The sequence below is a fragment of the Myiozetetes cayanensis genome, unplaced genomic scaffold (genome assembly GCF_022539395.1).
Source record: "Myiozetetes cayanensis isolate MyiCay16 unplaced genomic scaffold, myiCay2020 scf9, whole genome shotgun sequence".
Lineage (NCBI taxonomy): Eukaryota > Metazoa > Chordata > Aves > Passeriformes > Tyrannidae > Myiozetetes > Myiozetetes cayanensis.
Window position 1 is genome coordinate 26,798,365 of NW_026088185.1, and position 19,433 is coordinate 26,817,797.

General features: G+C 45.5%; 1 protein-coding gene across 1 annotated transcript in view; it reads left to right on the forward strand.

The window, feature by feature from the left end:
* The window catches only part of GLI2 (GLI family zinc finger 2), a 192,952-nt gene extending 179,273 nt beyond the window's left edge, over window positions 1-13,679 (forward strand). The window contains exons 12-14 of the mRNA XM_050340169.1: window positions 3,736-4,017; window positions 7,112-7,448; window positions 8,508-13,679. Coding sequence (XP_050196126.1) covers window positions 3,736-4,017; window positions 7,112-7,448; window positions 8,508-10,864 — 2,976 coding nt within the window. The 3' untranslated portion in view covers window positions 10,865-13,679. The remainder of the gene's footprint in view (window positions 1-3,735; window positions 4,018-7,111; window positions 7,449-8,507) is intronic.
* The last annotated feature ends 5,754 nt before the right edge of the window (window positions 13,680-19,433 follow it).

Genomic DNA, 19,433 nt, shown 5'->3' on the forward strand with positions numbered 1-19,433 from the left:
TGGAGAATGGAACGCAGTTGCCACGGTTGACAGCTTTTTGAAGTGATGCTGTGTCTACAAAGGGCTTGTTGGGAGTATTTTTATCTCTGGCTTATCAGTCACTGATAACCAAAGTGCTGTGACTTTCAGAGATTCTGTTGGAGTCAGAATAAGGACTCAAAGTCTAGAATGCTCTTCCGTGCTGTGTCATGCTGAGATAGACCCAGTGAATGACCAGAATCCCAGTGTTGCTTGAATTGGTTTGGGTATGAACCCAAACATCAGGATTGTCCTCCACCAGCAAGCCACTTCCCCAGCAGGACACAATTAATTAAAATTAACCTATATCCACACTTACACTGTGTAGTTGGGGTTGTTTTAAGGCTACATTGACCTTGAGGCCCGGAGGGACCAAAAAAACATGCAACCTCTTGTCTGCTCATCAACCTGCATTCCCAATAAGTGGTGTTTGACTGCAACATCATTTGCTCTATGTTAAAGATTCTTCTCCGGAAAGGTAGGAAGTTGTGATTTAATCTCATGTTTCAAGTATTAGAAATTGCTCATTCTTCAGCCCTTGATACTTTCTCTGCCTTCCTCTAGCGCTGGATCCAGTGTCCCTTTCATTGTTGCTTTTGCCAGCTCTGAACTCTACAGCGTAAAGCCGCTCTCTGTATTCTTTCCCATAAACTGAATCAAGCTCCTGAAGATTCACATTTCTACAGCAGTTTTTCCTGCCCTTAAAAGAGATTACCATCTCTCTTCAATTCCTGAAGATTCTTGTGTGAATGGATCAAGAGTGCTGGGTACAGACTCAGCCCAGTTTGTGCACACTGAAGCAATATGTGAGCCCATAGATCACTTGAGCTCAGATCCCTAGAGCTTTACCAGGATCCTTCCTGGCAGGGCAGAGTTTCCTGACTGTTGAGCCTGATAATGGATTTTCATTTTGGCTGGGTTATTAAATGTAATTTCTCCAGTGGGTTCAGTTTCCCAAGTGATCCGGATTAGGAGCTGCACCGGATCTTGGGATGACTCCTCACTGCACCTGAGCAGAGCTTGGACATACTAAAACATCTGCTCTTTTGGATTCCCCTTGTGCAAGAAGGGGAGTCTGTAGGGCAGGAGTATCCAACTTCGTGTCTATTGTGGACCCTGATCTAATATGCTGACATTTGCTTTCAACAACACAAATTAAAAACTCAGATAACGGATAGGGATTTTATCCTCTGCTGTTGCTTCCCATGGAGGATGCCAAAGCCTTCTCAAGTGCAGAAGCAGCACAGCCACTAGTGGAGGATTTGTACCAGTCCAGCTGACCTTACCACAGGAACTACATGACACTGCATGATCTTACATTTTGCGATCATGCTCCCTCCTGAACTGCTGTTCAGCCCTCCTTGATGCAGTACAGACATGCCCCAAGACTTGTGGGAGATCTATAGGCTGCATATAATGGCTCTCTGGGCCATATATTTGACACCCTCTCTTTGAGGAACGTATAACATGATCCTTTGCAACAGATGGAATCCCTCATAGCAAAGCTCATCGCATTGGGCAGCAGGCCCAGGGGAGGGTCCTGCATCCAGCTGTGGCCATGACCACTGGGTTAGCAAACTGCACTGAGACCTTGGCTCACAAAACCACACAAATGCAAAGCAGAAGTTTGTGGCTGTGAGTATTTCCCATTACCCATTGGTAACTCTATTGTGGTTCCTAGCTAGCTACCTTCTACATATTTTCCTCTGCTTGCAGTGTTTACTTGGAATACACCACAGTTTCAGATTAGTCATCCAACCCTCCTCTAAGGGGGAAGTTCCATGTTCCCTGTATTTGTCACTATCATTGTGTGACAGGATGTAGGTGTATAGTCCAAACATGCTGAAGTTCGAGGCTGGGGATGGATTACCACACTGGCTTTTGTTTAATTGTTGAAATGTCACATACGCTATTTAATTTTTAATTTTTAGTGACTATTTGAATTCCTTCGGGGGATACCTTCAAAGTTACTCTGAGGAAAAGGGCTTTCATCCCATGACCACTTTCCAGTGCATAGACAAAAGAGTGTCATGAGTTTATGACCAGCCAAAGACTCAGAGTGACATTTTCTGCACCTCAAGCTGAACAAGGGTAAAATGCAGAAATTCAGTTCTGCTTAGTACTTGGGGAATTCTCCAGTTCTCCCACCCTAATGAGTGTTACCTTGTATGTGCATGGGAGTAGGAAGGAGGCATCTGAGAGATCTAAACTGTTGACTTCACTAAGGCATACACTGCATTAGATGTCAGAATCTGGATTACCCAGGGGATAAATGAAGACCTACCAACAAAACAGCGGTTGTGCTCAGTTCAGTTGCAGGAGGTATGGCCTGACGAAGAACACGATTGAATCCCCTTAGGTGGAGCGTCTGCTGTCCAAGCAATAGTGATTACATTACCCTGATTGCTGGGGTCTGAAAAATCAGAACTATTGAGCCTAAAAGATCTTTAAGCTGTTTATGTATGGGGATTTTTTTGGTGTGTGTGGTGGGCGTTCTGTTATTTGGAATATAGTTTAATAGCAGCAATAATATTTCTATAATGCTTGTCTAAAAGGTTGCATGAAATTTTTAAATGAACTATTTTACTTTTTGCGCTTTGATTTACCCAGCTTTAAAATATAATAAATATTTACTTCAGTGGGGTGTGATGCAGATTTATCTGGTTTGAGAGATGTGCCAAGATCAGTCAGGACGCATACTGTTGAATAAAAACCAGGCTTTTAGTGTTTTTCAAGTGATTGCCCTGAATTTCTGCAAAGAAGATATGCTCCTTTTTATTTTTTCATTGAAGTTCCTGGACAAAATTATAAAACAGATTTAAAAAAAACAAGAGTAGGAGTGGTCATTTTGAGTAGCCTTCAAATAACATCTATCCATTTTTTTCTCATGGACCTATCCTAGTGCACTAGCAGAAAAATATGTAGAGTAGTTGTGAGGCTGAAAGGGGAACTTATGATGAATTCAGAGCTTCCAGTACAGCAGCACCAGCTCAAACAACTGCAGTGCTAATACACTTCGGAATTGGAAACTCAATAAAATGAAAAAAGTTAAAAGAAGGGAAGTATCTGTTTGCTGACTTCTGTTTTCAGAAGGATGGCTTCATCCTTGTTTTCCTTTGGCAATCAATGATTCATGAATTCAGGACTAGAGTGCTATCGTCTGAAAAAAACATTGCATGCCTGTGGTTTGTTTTGCACAATAACAGATTTCAAGGTGACAGGTGCTGGAGTGGTATGATAGATTGAGTAGGGTGAATCCAGTCTGGCTTGGATTCACTGGAATTCCATCAGCCAGAAGGGAAGGTTTCAGACATTTTCTTGGTGTAGACCCCACCTCAGCAGAGAGAATGTGTTATACCCTACATCACCTCCCTCCCATCCTTAATCAGGAAACATTCCTGTGGCCACCCAAGCAAATACATACATAGGAAAGTAATATTAGGGAAAGTATTTCATGATTTCTTAGCTGTCTTTTAATCCAGAACATGAAAACAAGAAGTTTAGCCAACATGAAATGACTGGCCAAGTCTTTGTGGATCAGCAGCAGCCCATATATCACATCTTCAATATCTCAGTCTTACAGAATCCTGTGGAGCAGATGCTCCACATTTTGCTGCTGCCTGCTGCTATGTTCATTGTATTTTCTTGGCCCATACACTGTACCTGGAATATTTGGGCTTATTCTAAATTTAACCCAAGATTTGCTTGTATTGACAGAAACCCTACGTCTGTAAGATCCCCGGCTGCACAAAGCGGTACACGGACCCCAGTTCCCTCAGGAAACACGTCAAGACAGTGCACGGGCCTGACGCTCACGTCACGAAGAAGCAACGCAACGATGTTCACCCAAGGCCACCTCCACTCAAGGAAAATGGGGACAATGAGGCGAGCGCCAAGCAGAGCAGCAAGGTTTCAGAGGAGAGCCCCGAGGCCAACAGCACCACGAGGAGCATGGAGGATTGCTTACAAGTCAAAACGATAAAAACGGAGAATTCTGTGGTAAGAGCAGTTGCTCTTGGCAGAAGTTAACATGGTCCCAAATCTCTCTGGTGCAATGGGGGCATGAAGCATTTGTATACCATTTATCTCTCTGGGAAGGTGCCCTTCACCTACCAACACCCTAGAGTTCAAGTCCAGAAATGAAGCTGCAGGTCAGGGCACAGTCCAGTACATTTTGCACCTTCCTACCCAGCGTCACAAATTCCTGCCCTTGTAGTCATGGGGGCTGTATGATGCCCAGTGCTGAGTTTGGCCTTCCTGTGCTGTGAAAGTGGATAAAATTCAAGAATGTTGTGGTCAAATGAGCTCTACCTACCTCACCAGTTTAAATTGAGCAACCGCCATTAGGGCACAGATTGATCACCTATCTGAACACTTCTTGAAGCAGAGGTCCTGGTTTAAGCAGTCCCTTTCCTTCTCCTCCCTGTACCCTCACTGTGTTTCTGTCCAGGCTGCTGCTGCTGCATAGCAGTTTTGCTGGCTCAACTTTGTTGTAGGCTGTCTAATGAAGCCAGTAGGGATAGAAGTAGCTGTTTGATTTTTTGTTGGGTATCCTAAAGCAAGTTAAATTCCTTGGTTCTGTCCACTGTACACAGAAGCACAAAATCGCTGGGGTTGGCAGGGACCCCTTGAGATCATCTAGTCCGACCTTCCTGATCAGTCAAGGTTGGCTATAGCAGATTGCTCAGGAGTACACAAGGTCAATACATGGCTCCCAGCTGCCACAGAAGATTGTAGTGGGATGGTGGGTCAGGGGAGAGAAAGCAGTAATAAACATGAGACCAACACTGTAGCCCACATAGTACAGGCTTTCAGTCAACCATGATCATGCTTTACAGCCCCATGAGTGGCCACTAGCTGAACCAAAGACCATTTATCAGCCTTCTGGCCATTACAGCAGCTTCACTGGTACTAAGGAGCTGTGTACAGGGTTGGATTCAAACACGTTCAAGCCTCTTCCATCCCATACAGGGAACCCAGGATTGCTGAAGGAGATGGAGTGCTGCGACACACAGACCACTTTTGATGTTTCTTTTCACCTTTGTACCCAAGGTTCTGATCTGCTGCACCAGCTCAGACTGGGACAGGGTATGGGCTGGATACAGCAGAAAAGACCTTCACCTGCGGAGGAGTGTATTTCCCAGCGTTCTCACTAGAGCTAAAAAGACTTTGAGCTCCAAAATATATTTTTTCTTGATTTGAATCCAGGCTAAAAGATTGTTATTGCTATGAAAAACATGCCCTGGAGCTACAAATATTTTCTCAAAAGGGTTAGAGGATGTGTTGTTGAACAAATTACTAATAAGCAGCACTTTTTCGGTTAGGAAAAAATGGAGTATTTTCACATCCAAAGTGTCTCTAATTGACTAAAGAAACAGTTTACTGTGATGAGATTCTGTATTGCATTACAAAAGTTGAGTGTGAGAACCACTGGACAGAATGACCTCTCTCCAATACTCTTCCTCCGTGTGTTTTCTTTGTTTTTTCCTATGAAAACACGAGCACAATGACAGCTCCCCACCCTGTTTCTCCTGAAAGTATGGGGTTGTTTTCCTAATGCTCTGTGCTCCCAGGGTTCTAGCCAAGCCATCTTGCTGGCAGCAGGGCTATGGGTCGGATGTTTCTCTTTGGCTGTCCTAACCCAGCACTGGATACTTCACTTGTGCACATCTACCAGGTGGTGTCTGATCTGGTGGGCCCACATTCAACTCCTCTTTCCTGGTTAAGATCAGGGTGGTGGGAGGGGTAAGATGCCTCACTGGTTCCCATCACTCCCAGGCCCCTTGTTGTGACCCATCTTTGGGTCTCACCCTAAACCCTTGGAAACAGGTGAAAAGTCTCTTCTAGGGATTTTTATCTGGGCCCCCAAAGAGGGAAGGCAGGGAAGATGGGTTATGGGAGTGGGGGAAATGTTAGCAATTTGTACTGTATTCTGCATTTCCCTCTTCCTCCTTTTACTAACATGGTCCTTTTTGTTAATGATGTCTTTGTCCTAACAACCTGTTCTTTATTCCCACTTACCCTTCCTTACTCTACCTTCCTAAGGACAGTCGGTACTAAGGTGAGCAAAGATATCCTTTGTATTAAAATAGCTGTATAAAGCATGGTCTCCTGCAGATCTCCTGTCTCCATTTAACCCCTCCAGGGTGGAGGTGGAGGCATGGGGGGCAGTGGGGAGGGATAGGGGATATTTGCCTGAGTACAGAAAGGGGGAGGACGTGGTGCCCAGCGATCCCCTTTGCCAGCCTTCTCCCATCATCACAACTTAACATTAAATCCTGGGATTGCAATCTACCATCTGGATTGATGGGCAATCAGAGCCAGCCAACCTGCCTGTGGGGTTTGCTGTGGAGCAAAGTACAACACTGCAGCACCCTGCATTCCCACCTTGGCCTGGGGCAGAGTACATTGCCTTTTCAGCACTCCACTTTTTTGCTGGAGCATGGGCCTGGAGCAGAGAAACCAGGCATCCTGTTTGGTTGCAGCAGTAGCTACCTCAGAGCAAGTTCAGACCATATAGTGTCTGCTGCAAATAAACTACTCGATGTGAAATGCAATTCCTAATGTAAATAAAATAAATATTCATGGTGCTTATCTGCCTTATCTGCAAGTGGGAGTTTGCAAACAGTGAACCAGGTTTTTATCTGGCTGGGAAGTTTGTCAGCTAACCTGATTATATGTTAGGGTGTTTCAAAGACAGAAAGATGTGGTGTCTGAAATACTTAGGCCTTGATCCCATGTTAGATAAGCCAGTGTTTTCTGCAATATACCTTACACAACCAGGTAACATGCTGCTTTTCTTCGAGAAACATCCGTCCTTACTCTTTTGGAGGAAGAGCATTTGGTTTCTCTCCACCTTCCAGTTGAACCGACCATAGTTTTTCCAGCTGTGGGGTGCTGTCCTGACCTCCTCTCACAGGGAAGGGGTGCCTGCCTTCTTGTAGAGTTGAGATCTTACAGCAGGGAAGAGTAACAAGAGAGGGGAGAGCCTGGGGCAGGACCCCAGGACTAACACGGGGGATATTGGGCTCCTGATTTCTTTCCATCCATGTTTTCACTTACCCAACTCTTTCTCCTCATTTCCTTCCCCAAGATGTGTCAGTCCAGTCCTGGTGGCCAGTCATCATGCAGCAGTGAGCCGTCACCCCTTGGCAGCACCAACAACAATGACAGTGGAGTAGAAATGAACATGCACAGCGGGGGAAGTCTGGGAGATCTGACGGCGTTGGATGACAACGCTCCTGTTGTGGACTCAACGGTGTCTTCTGGTAATTCAGCAGTCAGCCTGCAGCTAAGGAAACACATGACAACAATGCAACGACTTGAACAGCTCAAGAAGGAGAAACTCAAGACAGTTAAGGATTCCTGCTCATGGGTGAGCCCAGCTCCACAAGCCAGAAACACCAAGCTGCCTCCCATCTCAGGAAACGGTAAGCCCTGTGCCTGGAACATGTCCTGTAGGAACACTCCAGAGTTTGACTCTGGTTTCATAACCAAGAATCTGCCCTGGAGGAACGAGGATCATATTTTGTTGACTCTGAGTCAGCCCTTGCTAGATAAAGATGTCAGGTAAAATGGACAACTCGGGTGTAAACGCAGCCATCTGGTCATGTGCAACAGAAACCTAGATGCTCAGTTCTACAGAGCTATGAAGGGAGGCAGAGGTGTTGGTGTCCTTGTTTCTGGGCTTGCCCAGGACCCAGACACAACTGTTCTCGTTGTCCCAGTGACAGCAGCAAGACTACTTGCATTTCTGTCAGCAGTAACAGTCCCCCAAGGGCTAATGTGCCTCCTGGGAGACCAGTGGAGCACAACAACAATCGAGACAAGACCTCCTTCCCTAATCTTGCTCTGACAAGCCTTTTGTGACTTCGAGAGGTCCTGGCTATTGCTCCAACTTTATATGGCAGTTTCCCACTGATTGGCTATTCCTGGTAGAAGTATCTCTATGATCCCTACAGTGCTCCTCTTAACTTTGCCAAGAAATCCCAAGGCATAGTGTCTGGGTCATAATAGACCTCAGAGCTTAGTATATTGGAGATTCTTGCGTTTCTCGTGGAAGAGACTTTGAATGTGAACTTTTGGGCTCTTGGCCTCCTATCCCTGACTGTGCATCTGTCCCAGAGAGCAGTTGTGGTTGTGGCTACATGCTGTCCCTGTGGCACTGTTCACAGCAGTCCTAAATTTTTCCTACTGAAAGAAGCCCATGTGGAGACATTCCCTCAGCAACTGAGTATTGGGGCATACAGGTTACAAAGACTGCCTAGCAGGGACTACTTAACTGCTCTCCACAGCCTTCTTGCTCTTTTTGCATGGACACAGGGCTAAAGATGAAGCTTTGAATTCACTAGCAGCAAATGAAATCCACAATCACTCCCATGACATATTTAGGGGTGGCTTCGTGGGTCTGTATTCTGTCACCAGGAACACTACCAAATGAAATTTCTCAGCTAACTAAACCTTTTCCTTCCCTGCAACCTTTCTCTCAGGCTCTGTTCTGGAAAACAGTGGTGGTTCTTCTGCTACACTGCCTAATCCCAGAATAATGGAGCTGTCTGTCAATGAGGTTACAATGCTGAACCAGCTCAACGAGCGCCGTGACAGTACAACAAGCACCGTCAGCTCTGCCTACACCGTCAGCCGCAGGTCATCAGGGATCTCCCCATACTTCTCCAGCCGCCGTTCCAGTGAGGCTTCGCACCTCGGGCACCGTCCCAACAACACCAGCTCTGCTGACTCCTATGACCCGATTTCGACAGACGCCTCCCGCCGGTCGAGCGAGGCGAGCCAGTGCAGCGGGATGCCAGGTCTGCTGAACCTCACACCAGCTCAGCACTACAGGCTGAAAGCCAAGTACGCTGCTGCCACAGGGGGCCCTCCTCCGACCCCTCTGCCGAACATGGAGAGGATGACACTGAAGAACAGGATCTCACTTATGGATGGACCAGACCCCACCTTGCCCTCCATTCGCCTCCCACCAGGCCCCAGGCGTTGCAGTGATGGTAACACCTATGGCTACCCATCAGCTCCAACATTTCCTCATGAGGTGCAGGGCAACTGCATGAGACGGGCAAGCGACCCAGTGAGGAGACCTGCTGGAGACCCCCAGGCCCTCCCACGAGTTCACCGCTTCAACAGCACCAACAGCATGAACCCCTTCCATCCTCCACACCCCACAGACAGGAGGAATTTTGGTCTCCAGAGCTACGGGCGCTCAGATGGGAGCCTACCCCGGCACACCTACTCACCCAGACCACTGAGCATCAGTGAAAACGTCGCCATGGAAGCCATGTCTGGGGAGATTGAGGCACCCATTGGAGATGATGACATTGTGCTACCAGATGACGTGGTACAGTACATCAAATCCCAGAACAATGGGACAGTGGCTGAGAGCACTTCCATGGGGTACAGCAGTGAGATGCAGAACTTCCAGGGAAGCGGGAAGCTGCAGCCTCCAGCTTTGCCCAGCCAGCGCAGGATGGCAGTGGCTGAGGCAGGCATGAACCATTTGGGACCCATGATGGCAGAGTGCTCCATGAGTTTTGATACTTCCTCAGACATGAATAAAAATAACATGCCTGTCCAGTGGAACGAAGTCAGCTCAGGTACGGTTGATATCATGTCTAATCAGTCGAAGCAGCAGTTTTCACAAGGGAACTTAGCAGTGGTGCAGCAGAAGCAGAACTTTGGTCAGTACCAGAACTACAACCAGCAGCAAATGCAGCTGCCAGACAATGGTATGAATGTAACACAGCAGAGCTTTATGCAAAGAAACGTGGGCATGGATGGGCAGAGGCTAAACTGTATGCAGCTGCGGCAGCAGCCTATGAGCCTAGGCCCGGGTATGAACCCTGATGTGGGCTTGCACACAGGGTATAACCAACCTCATCAGATGCTGAGTCCCAGTGCAATAAGTGGCAACCCAAATCAGATCTCTCCTAATTGTAGCAACATGGCAGCAAAGTCTGGACCCCACCTTCACCCTCAGCAAATGGACATGACGACTGACCCTTCTTTGATGGTCAGGAGCAACAGTGAGCACCCAGTGCTAGGACAGGTCATGCATGAACCGAGTCAGCAGAATTACTCATCTCAGCCAACCCACCTGAACTTCCCCATGGCTCAAGAGACCTTCCATCAGCCCATGATGGCCTCCAATCAGCCCAGCTTTGAGCCTCAGCAGAGCATGATGGGTTCAGCTGCTCAGGCATATCCGCCTGGTATGATGCAGCCTCGTCCTCCGCCTGAGCCGAACCCGGGCAGCAGAGCCCGAGGCCTCCGCACCGTCCAGCAGCTGGGGTACATGAGAACTCCCCATCCTACAAACACCACCAGCCCAGGCCAGGAGACGACAGAGGCCATGCATAAAAGAACCAGTGACATGCTGCTGGCGCCAGCGCAGCAGTGCACGAATGGCACGAGGGAAAACAATTTGATGTACTATTACGGTCAAATCCACATGTACGAACAGAACAGCAGCTTTGATAACCACGCGGACTGCCGGGTCAGGCAGCAGCAGTGCACACTGAACAGCAAGCCAGCCGCTCTGCCTTCCCCGGGCGCAAACCAGGTGTCCAGCACGGTGGACTCTCAAGGTCTTGAGCCTCCCCAGATAGATTTTGATGCCATCATGGATGATGGGGACCATTCGAGCCTGATGTCGGGAACCCTGAGCCCCAGCATCCTGCAGAACCTCTCCCAGAACTCCTCTCGCCTGACGACTCCACGAAACTCTCTGACACTGCCCACCATACCTGCAGGGATAAGCAATATGGCAATAGGTGATATGAGCTCCATGCTGACCACGCTGGCGGAAGAGAGTAAATTTCTAAACATGATGTCATAACAGTAAAGCACAAGGCCTTAGTGCTATCCAAGGGGCTCTGTGTGAAACAGTTTTATGAATGTGCTTTTCAAAAATAATCTGTTTCAATAGAGTAGGGTTTTTTATAAGTACTAAATACATTTAAAGGGATTCAAAACAAAAATTTTTAAAAGTCTTTGTACAGAATTATGTAAACTATATCCAGGCAGTTCAGCACCACAGGGGTGCACCTCTAGTATTATTTTTTTGGCTTGGTTTCCCAGAGCACTGAATAGTATCACCACCAAGCTAGGAGACAGCAAGAGGATGGCTAGAGATTAAACCCTCCCTTCCTGGAAGCCCTGTAAATAGCACTCCCCATCATTTTCCATTAGTTACATTTGCAAAAAAATTCCGTTTTCAACCTGCCCCAGAAACAAACGGGAGGATGCAGTTTTGATTAGAATAAAAGCCATACTATGTATTCTGCTGTGATGAGAGTAGGGTTTAGTTACGTCTCCAAACAAGCCCTCTGCCAGCAGTATTGTTTTATACCATAAATACCTTTGTACCTTGCAAAGAGCGACGATTCCAAACGGCTTCTCAGCAAAGTGCCTTACCATGCTTTCTTGTTAAGTAGCCAAGGCCTCTCTTCCTTTAAAAATCAAATATAGTGTATTGCCAGAAGCATATATAAAATGTACATTTATAAAAACATAGTGGTGTTTCTGAGAAAACATTGGAAAGACACATTGATGAGACACATAAAAGGTGAATGCACTCTTTGATCAGATGTGTTTACAACGTGGTTTATATCATGTGCAGAGTGGAGCAAAGGCCTGGGAACAGCAATCACTGGGAAATAATCCCCCGTGGCAGGAAGGCTCTGGCATGCAGACTGACACACATGCATAACTTTTGGACCTTCTGAGCACAGTGACTTTCTGCGAGGGCCCCACATGCATCTTTAATGTCCTGGAGCACACATCACTATATCCCTGTGCAGCTCTGCAACAGCTTCACTCTCTGTTGGGTTTTCCATGCTGAGGTGCTCACATAAACAAGTGATGGTGATGGAGAGAGTTTTATGATTGTGTCAGCCTGATGTGGCAGCACTAGGGGAGCTGGTTTATCCAGCCAGGGTTTTTCTGTGTGATGTACTCAATGCAGGGCTCTGCCTGGGCTCCATGCACACAACAGGCACGTGGCTGCACTGATGTGTGGCCAAGCATGAGCTAATACAACCTTCCCCACAAGCAGGCTTGTTGGCATGCACCCAGTGCTATATTAACATGTCCCACAGCATGAAAAGAGCTGCTGTATCCAAAAAATACAGCATGGTCAACCAGGGTTGTTCATTCGACTAGTAGACTGCACCTGCAGCTTACAGTGTAGGCATGCATCTGGATAGTCTCAAAACAGGTATTTGAGTCAGAATAGTAGCTTGGTCAATGAGAATCTCTTGGAAGTGTCCTTGGGGAAGAGATGGGAGGAGCAAGGCCTCCTAAAGCCAAATCCTCCACCAAAATATAACTGCTTGTAAGAATGATCAGCTGTTTCCAGGACCATCCCACCTGGCACTGAAGTTACTCTTAGTTGAGTTATTCATTTTTGCTGTCGTTAGACAAAAGGGTAGAAGCAGTGGGGTGCATATACTTGGGAGGAGGCCTTGTTTAACTTTTGACTGCATTGGACAAGGACAACTTTTCTCTTCCTGCTCTCATAGCCTCAAATACTTTGTACCCCATATGTTGAAGGGAAAGGAGCAAGTGTAACAACCCCTCCAGGTTCTTACAGTTTGAGCAAGCAGCTGCAGAGCTTCACTCTTTTGTCCTATCTCCCCATCATATCAGTGTGATGTTCTCACTTGCATCTGATTTCGTCCCCTGCCCAGGACTGGGACAGCTCTAGAAAGGTGCTTCCTGGTGTCTTTTCTTTTGCACAAATGGATGTCAGGATAACTCCTCCCAGCATGACCAGGGGCTGACATGACAATGCCACATGCTACCTCCAGGCGAACTTTGCGTTATCGGATACACAGCAGTGTATCTGGCAGCCGTGCTTGGCAGTGGTGGATTGGGACAGCACTGCTTTCAGGTAGCTCTGGGTATGGCTGGTGCAGGGAGGTGCTTCTCAGCATCCTGCATTCTCACCCTTCCTCATCCCAAATGCAGAGGATGCACACAGGATGCTCTCACCACTGCCCTTCACCCCTCACTGACTCCTGCTGATGTCCAGGGTGCATGAGGACAGGAAAGCAAAGCAAGGTGCATGGCTGTTTATTTGTGTCTCCCGTGAAAGTTGTGTTTAAAGGGATTATTTTATAGTCTGCTGTATATATTGTCCTGCAGTTACTGACCTTGCCCTTGCCTTTGCATTTATGAAAAGAGGGCAGTACATGTTTTAGGACACTGTATGTTGTCCTGGACACTTGGAGTACAACTGGGCATCCCTTGTGCTGAGATGGATCAGGCTTTTGTGTGTCCTTCAACTGCTAATCTGATTTTTTTAACAGCTGCATAGGGCAACAATGGCTACTGAGTCCTCCTCACAGATATCTCATTAGCAAAAGTTCAAATACAAAAGCAAAACCAAATCTGCAATGACTTGAGATTTTTTTGGACTTTCCAGTGGTGGTCTTCCTTCATTTACAGAAAAAGTATTATAATAACCATTCCAACACTGTATATATTATGTATAGAAGACATCATTACTAAAAGTACTGTAGGTGAATTGTTCTGTCAAATTTATATCTTAAGAACATTTTTAGCTGTTTTCTACATCATAAGAATGGAGGTAACATGCTGAACCTGTATATAAACCTTTTGTACATTAAAAAGTAATTTTTTTTTCATAATTTATTGTCTCTGCTGTTATTTATTTCTATTGGTAATGGTGGTTGGTCTTGGTTTATCATTGCCACACCAGCACAGTCAGTTGGACTCTGGTGGTTGCATAGAAACAGCTGGTGAGGAACTGGACAGGCCTGGTGTGTCACAGCACAGAGGTGCAATGGTCTTGCCTTGAAGAGCTTCCAGTCAACAATGAGATTGAACAATGGCAGGAAGAGAGGCAGCAAGGCCAGAGTGTGCTGCCAGCAGAGTCCTGCTGCCCAGGTGCAGGTAGAGGGTGATTTGAAGGAAAATGTCATTGCAGCAGGGACAGCACAAGAGAGGGGCTCAGAGCAAGGGCTGCAGAAGTTTGGCAGCTAGAAGATTTACAGTAAAAATGGCTTGTTGACTGTCTTGGTCAGTGTCCAAAAGGAGACAGAAATAGGACAGATCAGCAGAACTGTGATGGGCCATGACAGTGACAAATTGAATACTGGGTTTAGAGAAAGGAGAAATTAATCTGTGCATTATGTATGTGATGGGAAGCAATGATACAGTGAGCAACAGATACATCAGTTGGGATCCAGTTGGAGCCATGTCCAGCTCATTGATGAGAAAGATTTAATTTGACTGCAGCAAGAGCTAGCTCAGCTGCTCAAGAGGCTGATTTGCAACTTGATTTTGTACAGGTGGGTTGGTGTGGACTGGGTTAGACCTTTAAGGGAGGGTGAGGAGGCTGTTCACAGGTGATCCTTATGGGCACAGCAATCACTTTGGAATGAAAGTCAGTTGCTGGGCAAAGCAACTGTGAGTTGACTCACAGTTGTGCTGTGAGTCGCACTTGGTGCAAATGAACCAGTGGTTTCATGCAGAAGCAACTGAAGGGGGTGCAGTCCTTTTCCTTTATGCAGGATCACTGCTGAGCTGCATGGTAGAATCAGGTACGTTTGGGACAAATGCTTACCTTATTATGAGGGTTCCTTCATGGTCCACAGCAAGAGATTGGCACATCCCTCTTGGGAAATTTATCTTTTCCGGTTTAGACATGTAGGATGCAGTGACTTTCCTTTGGAATTTGTGTCACTCTCCTCACTGATTACAGAGAGACCCCAAGTAGCCAGCTTAGATACCTTCTCCAGTGGGTGAGGTGAGGTGAATCCCATGCTGCTGTGAATCTCTTTCGCAGGTCTAGTCACCCTCAGCGTGATCTGAGGTTGAGTCATTGAATGTGTTAATGATCCTGTTAGTCTGTAAATTCTCTGGATAAATACCATGCCCCTCTGTACTGTCCAAGAATTACAGAAATCACAATTAAGAAAAAGCATTAATATTATTAGAAGGAAATTGTTCAGAGCTTTTCTGTTGACAAAAGACTTTGGAGACTCGGGTCAACTCCTAGTGCTTTTCTACTTCAAACACCTAAAGTGGGTTTCTAATCTAAATCAAATGCTGCTTTTAGATGGTGTTTCACTTCAGAGTTCAATCAGGGCACACCTCTGCCTCTGTGAGAACATATTTATTACTTAAACTGGGCTAAGATTTCCTAGGAGCCCACCTGAGGTCATGTACCAGCATGTGCATTTTTACTGCTTCACCATGCTGGAATAAACAAGGATCGAAAGGCTTATTTCTCCAATTGTAAGCAGGTAATAACCCGTTTGCAACAAATGTTTAGAAGCCAGAGCTTGAAGTTTATACTACTGTGGCAGCTGCATAATATTCAATTAACCTTCTTTTTAATCAATCATATCCCTTATGAAAACAAACCGTCCTACCAGGTCTGATTCTGACCCTCTTTGGTGAGTGTTACCTTCACTCCACTACCAAAACCAGTGGGAACATAGGAGTAAAATCCCAGTCTGGGTAAAGCCATCACAGCTCTTTAATATTGCACTAATATCTCAGGTTTTCCTGGAGGGGAGAAAAAGCCCATAAAAGCTACTGTTGCTGGATCTGATTGCACTTACTGAATACGGAGTCATTCCGACAGCTCTTTATTGCAGTGGTCTCAGTAGGGATGACATAGGAGCTCTTGTTCTTTACGAGCTGTTGGATCTACTTGGAAGAGCCTACGTGTTGTAAATAAATGGTGTGTTTTATAATATTGGAAGGACAATTTATGACCAAGCAAGGCCTCTTGCAGACAGCTATTTAACTTGTAAGTAAAATGACCTAACACTTAAGAAATTTAGAAGCTACAAAACAAAACAACCTATGTTGTGGCCAATACACTTATTTCTATTTGATTTATGCTTCATGTAAAACTTGAAATGGCTATATTAAATATGTTTGGTGTAAAACTAAAATTAAAAAAAAAAGAACAACGCAGTGTTTTCACATATGCTGAAGGTTTGTGACAGGTGTAGCTTCCTCCAATAGTACCAGCATCTCTGATTCATTACACAGGTCCTTTTCCCTCCCTATTTCCATTTTCCCTGCACTGACCTGTCAGGCAGATATGTAGGGGGCATGGTGGCATGCCTGCTGTCAGCTTTGAAAGAGCTGCTGCATTCAGCTATAGTGGACTTGCTGGAAACATCCCTCCATGCGTCAGTTGCTTACCAAAAAGTAAGTTCCGTGGCTATCCCGTCTGTCAGAGGCTGTTTTGCCATCACACCCTTACCATCATTTGTAGAGTGGTATCAGCAAGGAGCAACAGGCATGACAACACACCATGAAAGGCAGCCCTTACATCAAGAAACAGAGAATGGGGCTACATAAATCTTTGGTCTACGTTGCTCTGTCTAGCCTTAACTCTTATTAAGTACAGCCCAGGCTCTTCTTCATAGAGAAAGGATGTTTAAGGAAGGACTTCGAAGCAGAAGCTTGGTCTGATGCCCTGAGTGTCTCTCCCTTTCCTTTTCTCTCTCTATTCACTATACAGAAATCGTACAGGTAAAGACAACCTTCACAAGTGCCTCCTCTCTCCCCTGTCACTGTGCCTTTTCTGTTCCTCTTTGAGAAGGACCCCAGAGTGCTCTGCCCATACAAACATCATCTCTGCCAGGCTTTGACAGACAGACAGTTGCATTTTTGACTCAGGAGCATGAGGAACAGCTTTCCTGACACCTGCAGAGTGAATCATGCAGGAGAAGAGCACACATTTCACAGCTGGATGTTGGCCAAAGCACCAAGGTTTGTGCTACAGTGTGGTGGTAGTGGTCAAAATAGATCAAATGAAATGGGGAGAGTAGCAGGGAAGGAAGAAAACTCCAGACAGAGCAGGGCTAATTTTCTTCATGGCTTTGTGTCTCCCAGTGTGTCTCCTACCTGGGAGTTCCAGGGGTCATGACAAAAACAAAACAAAGAAGTGAAGCTTATGAGGGTATAAGAGAGGTCTGTTTTTGAAGAGTAGATCTGTAGAGTTTCACAGCTTCTGGAACAAAAGCAGCATTTTTAACTGTGTTACCTCTTTTGCCCACTGCTTGGTTGAGCAGTCGTGCAAGCAACCATCACCTGAAAGAGCAGCGTGATGGTGGCACAGAAGTTGTGCAGCACTTTGGGGGGCTTCAGCCACCTGCTGGGATGGAAACAACCGTGGCAGTGACAGCGACCGAGGAACACAGCTGGAACGGATTCACAGCAAGCTTGGAAAGGCAAAGCAGCCCCAGGCCTAGAGTCTGTAGGTGGGCTGCCCCACCCTTTGGCAGCACCAGCATCCTGCCCTTGGCTGCAGACCTCGAAGCAAAGGCACTCCCAGGCTCCATGGCTCAGCCAAGCTGCAAGAAACAAACGTGCTTCTCCCTTTCTGCCTACTGTTGCTGCATAGCAAGAACTTGGTAATCTCCAGGTGGCTTTATTGGGCCCATTTCCCAACTGGCGAAGCAGCCCTCTGAGAAGGTACCTGGCTGCTGCACCTACCCATCTGATTGGCATCTGAGCAACGTGTCTCCACTGACTGAAAACTGATGGATTTTTTTTTTTTTTTGGAGCAGAATGTCTTGATGTGAATCGTTTAACCTCTGTGTCACTCATCAATAATGACGATAAGTGAAATTCGATGAAATGCACAGAGGATTAAACATCACTCCAGGCACACTGAAAGTGGGCGGTGTTACCGTATCTGGGAGATCTTAGGGAGGGGTGAGAAAATGGGTTTTGCTCTACAGTCCAAGAGGCTGAACCCCCTGTAGCACCAGCACCGGCTGAGTAGGGTGCTCCAAATGGTGATCCTAATCAATTCCTGCAGGCCAGTGAATTTCTTTTGTAAGCAGCCATCCAAGAAACAAACAGGTCTCACCTTGCTCAAGGAGCTCTCAGGAAATGATCGCCTGTCTTAGCAATGTCAGGAGATTTGTCAGAGAATATGAAAAATGTTTTCAGGGAATAGAAACTGGGGCTGAGCCAAGTGAAGGTTTCTACTTAATTGGAAAAAAAAAAAATAAATCCCAGCATTTCCATCATTAACTGGAAATAAGTGGGAGCATTTTGAACAGATCAGCAGTGGTCTAAGTGTTGAAAGCACCAATGACACCAAAGTATTTGAGAAGGTTTTTCTTAGAGATGAGAGCCAGCTTTGTGGTGACTGGACACTTACAAAAAAATGGTCTGTAATTCCCCAAATTACAAAGCAAATTTAAAATCTGAACTTATTCAAAAGCTTTTCCAAAATTTAACCCATACTTATAGTACATCAACAACTTTATCCTTAAAACCTTCCAAATCTAAACCTTGAATTTACAGGAGCATGAGGCTGACATATGACTTCTCAAGTAGTCTTGTAAAAAGCAACATTAAAAGGATTTTCAGTTAAACTATTATCTGCTCATTTCTTAAAAAATGTTTTAACTGTCATTTATGTTAATAAAAAAAAAAAAAAAAAGTAGTATGCAAAAAGCTGGGCTGGTTTCATCATAGATGAATCAGTACCAGGAAAAGCTAAGTCTCCAAGGAGCCCATGAGGAGCTGTTTACCACCCCTGCTCTTCCTGCAGAGTTGTTCCACTTGTAAGAATTTGGGATTGGCAAATCTTACAAAAGACAAAGGTGTAAAATAAAGTAAGGGGCTGACAGCCTTTTAGTTTAGCATCATCTCTCCTTATAACAGGAAAACCCACATTGTTAGTGGTGTTTAAAACTATTCTGGGTAACACACCAAGCATTGTACTGTGTTGCAATTAGATTAGCTGAGGTAAAACATCTTTCCCAACCCTTATTTCAGTGCTGACACAAGGTCCTTCAGGCACTGCTCCACAGATGTTTCAACAGATTCAGCAAGGCTTACAAATGGCTCATTTGGGAGCACAACTGGTGAACAAAGAGGGTACTTTCTCTCCTCAGAATAAATCCCATCGATAGAGAGGAGGAGGTTTATTTATTTTAAGATATTTCAAACACCTTTACTACTACTGAGAAAAGACATTACTATTTTTTGAATAAAAATAACTGTAGAACCATCAGGGGATTGCAATCATAAACTTGGTCTTGTGCACATGCATGAGTGTTCTCTATTACATTAAACGAAAACTACTCAGATTAGAAAAAAAAAATCCTCAAATGAACAAAACTGGGTCTTATAATTCTGCTTCACTGGCACTACCCATTCTGGAGAAGAATCTTCTTTGAGTTTCGTCACAAAAACTTGAATTTGATGTTACTTTTCTTTCAGAGGAAACTTCCCCTTTACAAGGGAAATAGCCTTTGTCCAAGCTGGACAACCAGCAATGGGAAAAGAACAAACCAGATGAATTTAGGTTCAGGGCTAAAACAATACCAGTTAGAGGTGAGTGCCTTCAATGGATAAGTAAGTCAGAGCTTTCCTTTCATCTCTGTGACTGCAGA